At 40.0% G+C, this 5,452-nt stretch overlaps 1 protein-coding gene across 1 annotated transcript; it reads right to left on the bottom strand.

Annotated features, from left to right (window-relative positions):
• Positions 1-507: 507 nt before the first annotated feature.
• On the bottom strand, positions 508-930 carry LOC149143000 (glucan endo-1,3-beta-glucosidase GV-like). Its single transcript, XM_089451648.1, has one exon. It carries the CDS (start codon positions 928-930, stop codon positions 508-510), a length of 423 nt encoding a protein of 140 aa, XP_089307774.1.
• Between the last annotated feature and the right edge of the window lie 4,522 nt (positions 931-5,452).

The raw sequence follows: 5,452 nt of genomic DNA, 5'->3' as shown, positions 1-5,452 counted from the left end.
ATAGAGATACCCTATAATGAACCTTGAGATCACTTGTCGATCTATCTCGTAGATATTTGGTGGCTTATATTTGTAAATTCTCAACATCCACTAAGATGATGTAAATACTTCCTCCAAGTACTCAAATTTCACATTTGTTATTCCCATTTTGAAAACATTTGGTAGTTCAATAGATCTTCTGCCATAGTATATAGTTGTCTTACCATTGTTGTAGTGTGTAATAGAAATATAGTAGAATAAGTTATACTTGCACTTCGATGTCGGAACAAGTTTCTGGTTTTCATTAAATAGATAAAAAATTAAGGTGTCTAGAGAGTACTTGGGCTTGAGCGGAATTCAAGAGTTGGAAAGGACATGCTTGACGAGGTTTCCATGGTAGTTCATAGTGTTTTCAAGTTTAGCACCAATTTCACCCTCATCACACCTAGATGGCCACCCCATCTTAGACACGACAATGTCGAGGTTCTTATTTCCAAGGGCCTACATTGCAGAGAACACTGCATCCAGCTATGCATCAAATATATTAGTGTACAGGAGCCCGGTGTTGCTGTCCCGGACACTGGCACTTGGGTGAAATGGTACATAGTCCAGAGAAATATCATTGGCATTGCCCTCGTAGGCAAAGAAAGGGTAGACATTCACCATGAGATAGGACCCTGTTTGGCTCAAAAAGTCGAATGTTGGATTTATCATGGTCTCCACAAGGTTGCTCTTGAAAACATTACTTAATGGCAGGCAAGAGTTATGTAGCACACTAGTGAAAATCAGGCTTGACACCTTCATAATTCCATTGAGGTTGTATTTGACAACAACCCTGTGAATATTCATCATGGCAAGGACAAGGTAGGAGTTGAGGTCATTATAATTAGCAAAGGTTTCATTGATGATAGTTATGGTGGTGATCAAGGTGCTGAGAACGTAGGTGACCATATTCTGCTAGACTTAGGTGTAGGCTCACGAAAGACAATGAGAAACGTTGGAGAGTTTCTCCTTGGGAAGGACAATGATGATTTTATTGTCGATACCACTAAATCTTTGGAGATCTGTTGGGTCTGCGTCATAGAATTTCAACTTGTTGATGCCTTGGCTGCTAATCAGCTGCATTACCTTGGAATTGAGGGGAATATTGTTTGCTTTGCAACCATAGTTGATACCCCTAGTGCCAGCCCTAGCAAAGCCAATGATATCCAAAGCCGCCATAATTATGATTATCACAGAGCGCGTTTGGAGGCTCATTATGAGCAAAGAAACTATAACTGACCAAGCTTTCTTCTTTTTCTTCAACTTCTTTTTGCACTAAACTTTTACTCGAACTGATTTAACATCAAAATTGTGATTACGACCACGTATGTTAGAGAAGGAAGGGGTTGGCGATGAATTTCATTTGACCTTACTGTGATGGGATACAATGCTAAACCCTAATGCTAACAATGATTTCGACGATGGCTATAATTTTATTGTTGCTCGCTTCAACAATCGGGTTGTCGATTCTCTACATTCTTAAAATCAAGGTTGATGTCATTGGATCATGATTTGGAATCACAAAAATTGAAAGAGACTCCAGCAGAATCAATCTCGAGAAACTCATCAAGAATATTAGTGCAAGAATGGCATCATAAGAAAAATTATGATAACAAAAGCCTAAGGTGTGCAATGTTCTGGCAACCATTGTTAGACATGATTTGTGAAAATAATGCACTTTTGAAGACCATCGATGAGAAGCTGTTGTAAGAAAAGATAAAAAGGCTAAACCCTACAAATATTTGTTCAAAGATAAAAGAAATAAAATGTCGCTTCAGTGATGTAACTTCAAGCAATGTAGCGCACCAAAATACAATCAGAAGCATCAAGGGCATGCACTTGTGAGTGTTGTTTCATGATTTCCCAAGTGAACTACCATAAGTAGTGGGGAAATAATTGGACAATTAACACAACAATAAGATTCTTGGAGACAACAAGACAACCAAAAAACCAATAAGTTTCTCTGATAAATGAAAGAAGGATTATGAGAAAATTTTACAATTTCCATGAGAGACCCTTCAAACCATAATTTCCATGGATTCATAACCCCCTTTGATACCATTGATCTGAATCTTGGGTAGGCCCACGAAATCTAACATATTGAAATGGATCCTGGGGGAGACCCCCAAGATCTGAGTAATTGTCACACCAAGAAAATAAAAAGAACAAACCAAACCACAAAAGTAAATCATGAACCAACTTTTATTACATAGAAAATGATAGTTCCAACTACATTGTGCTAAACCATCTGTCCTCTTATAAAAATATGCTCATTATTTATAACATTTTTGAGTTACATTACCATGGGTAAATACCATGGGCATAATTCCATTTGGTTCATTACCATGGGTAAATACCATGGGCAGATTTCCATTAGGATCATGGGTCCATAATATCAGAGGTTTAGATATTGGAGATAATCACAACATGCCATAGTTTGCAAACTTGCGCTATAATAAATCTCTGATATGGTGGATGTAAAATTACAATTAAACTCATTTTAATATCAATATCACATCCATATTGTTGGTCATTTTAGATGATGGCACATCAGGAAAGTTCCAATAAATTGATGCAATCTTAGATTAAATCCAATATTATAGTTATACTAGGTCCTCAACTGAATCAACGATTGACGATTTGATATTGGATGATTCATTCAAAAGTTCCAATATCAAGGGGACGCAAAATTCTTATTAATCAACATCGATACACCATATCGGGTTCGTATATCGGACATTGGAGCAAATGAGAGGTTGAATATTAAAGAATATCAACAGGATATGGATATCGGAGGAAGAATATCACATACAAACTTCAAACTGAGCTAGGCCAATTAGATCTATTTGTTCATGTATGGCCTGAATTGACCGCCACTGTTCAGTGATTGATTGATTAATCTTGGCCCACAGAATCCTCTTTATTTCAGCTAGTGTCTTGTCCAAAGTTAGCTCCTCCTCTAAGGCCTTTATTTTGCCCCTCAGGGCCTTAATTTCCCTTGTCTGCTCAGCCACTGTCATTTTGGACTTATCATATTTTCCTTCTAGATTGGCCAACTTTTCTTTGGCCTCTTTTATCTCTGTTGCTTGAAGCTCTAGCTCCTTGACAGCTTTTGTCAATTCATCCATGCTCATGCTAGACTCAGGCGCTATTGTTGTTGCTGTCGTGGCATCTGTGGCTGTTGTAGTTGCTAGAATAATAGGAGGGGTCACTGCTGCTTGTGTAGGAGGAACAGTAACCACAGTTGGAATTGTTTGAGGTGGCTGGGAGGTCAACTCTCCCTGCTTTCCTTGTAGTGCTTTCTCCAACTCTCCCTCCATCTCAATTATTCTTTGGTTCATTTGCATCAGCAAGTCCATTGTATCTTCAGCTTCTTCTCTCGAACCAGTTCTCCTGTTTGTGGGTGCATAGTCGAGGCGAGCCTCATTTTCTTTTTCAGAGCCACAATATCGTCCTCCTTTTTCTTCATTAGGGCCTTGATGGCTTTGGGGTTGTTAGGATCATGCCCTAGGTCCACAATAATGTCCTCCAATGTTTTAATTCTGTTGTCTTTGGCTGTGGAGGACATTCTTTCCAAATCAAGCTGAGTATTTGTATTCTTTAAAGATTCTTTCAACTCATGAGCTAGTGTGGCATTATCTGCCAGGGTAGCATAGACCATTTGCCCTGTTTGCTTATGTAACTCTACTTGATCCATGGGGTGAATGTCCTTGGCCAGGACCTCTAATCTTGTCTTGACATAGTCTGCAGCTGACTGTGGCTGCTGAACCTTGGGCTTGAAGTGGGCGAGAATCATCCTTTCTTCTTTAATGTCATATGTTGCCATCAATCTTTCCTGCTTGGCAGGTGTTGCCTTAAGAAATTGGTCATACAATTGTAATCTTAATAGCCCATTTTGAGCCTTAATTTCTTTAAAGGTGGCTTTGATGCAAGGTGGCTTCTTACTTTGTTGTGTAGAAGAAGATACCTCCATGCCATGCTGTCTGTCTTGCTCTTGTTGGAAAGAGCTTGTAGCTGTTTGTTGACTTCCTTCTCTGTCTCTCCTTGGACTTCCAAGGATTTCCTCATGGACTTCCTCCTCAATTGGAGAGTCAACCTTTTGCCTCTTGGCTTCAGGCTGTTGTGTAGACCCACTAGCAGGTGTGGAGTCTTCTCGGTCTCGTTTTCTGCCTCTTTCCTCATGGGAAGGAGTCTGTAAAACGGGCACTTGTGGTGCCTCTGTTTGTTGTGGACGAGCCTGTCCTTGAGATTGTTCCATTGAAGTGGCAGGCTGTTCTGTGACCATTCCTTGTTCTGTATCCATTGGCTCTTTCCTTTAGCTGTACCTGTTGCTGATGTAGATACTCCTTGGGCAGCTTGTGAAGCTGCAACAGTGGATGCGCCTTCTCCGACTTGGTCCGGCAGCTTGAAAGTTACCTAGTCAGCAGAATCCAAGTCAAGAGTTTTTTCTAAATCTTTGACATTTCTCTCCATAATCTCTTCTTGGGTAAATTCCTCAACTAATGTGTCTTGGAACCACTCTTCTTGGTTGGCATATTGTTCAATTTGTGGGAATTTACAATGGTCATAGGTCATCAGCCTGTATTTAACTCTTCTGGCACTGATAAAACCCTCCGGGTCATAAGGGACCCATCAGAAGCTCCTCTTTAACTTGTATTTGTCCCTCAGTATTTGATCGGCATCTTGCCAACCTTCTTTCTTGTTCATAATGAAGGGGCCTAGATGGTCTTTGAATTTCAGATGAGATTTCTTCTTGGCACTATGAAAATGAGTAAGATCAGAATTGATGAGCTGCCTATAGTACTCCAATGCGAACAGTCTCATTGGTACATATCTTGGGAGCCTGTAAGGACAGAGCTCACAGGCATAGATCCTAATGACAGTGTGATTTTGGTAGAGATACCAATCACCTATTTTGTAACTCTTAGACAGCTGCAAGGTCTTCTATATGTCATATGACAATCTAGAAGGAGGGGACCTTTTTAGAAGACAAGAGACTGGGTATACAAATTGGTCAATGAACTCACAGTAGGAAAATGGAGAATTTTGAACCTCATGGAAAACTGATGACCAAAAGATGACAGACCTTCTTTCCCCCCTGGAATCCAACTTTTTAATGGGCCATTGGAAGCATTCGGACTGGTTGTACATGAACAAATGATAGATATATGATGAATATTTAAAGACTCCCTCCCTATCCAGCTTCACTAGTTGGTCATGTATTTTTTTGGCTATGAACTTGGCATAATTATACTTGACAGCAGGGGGTTTTCCTGGGCTGTATGCCGACAGCAGAACCAGCACTATTTCATCAATGTGCTCACTTGTTTTAAAACCCAGCACAAAGGAAATCATATCTATAAGCAGCTTGCCCACCTCATTGAAATTGTCATATAAGAAACGAGGCAGGCCTGTAGGCTGGCAGTCTGTC

This window comes from Pinus tabuliformis, chromosome X (genome assembly GCF_031772625.1).
Source record: "Pinus tabuliformis cultivar Carrire ecotype Pingquan chromosome X, CPIR1, whole genome shotgun sequence".
Lineage (NCBI taxonomy): Eukaryota > Viridiplantae > Streptophyta > Pinopsida > Pinales > Pinaceae > Pinus > Pinus tabuliformis.
The sequence above is the reverse complement of the archived record's forward strand: the minus strand, read 5'-3'. Positions and strand labels throughout refer to the sequence as shown.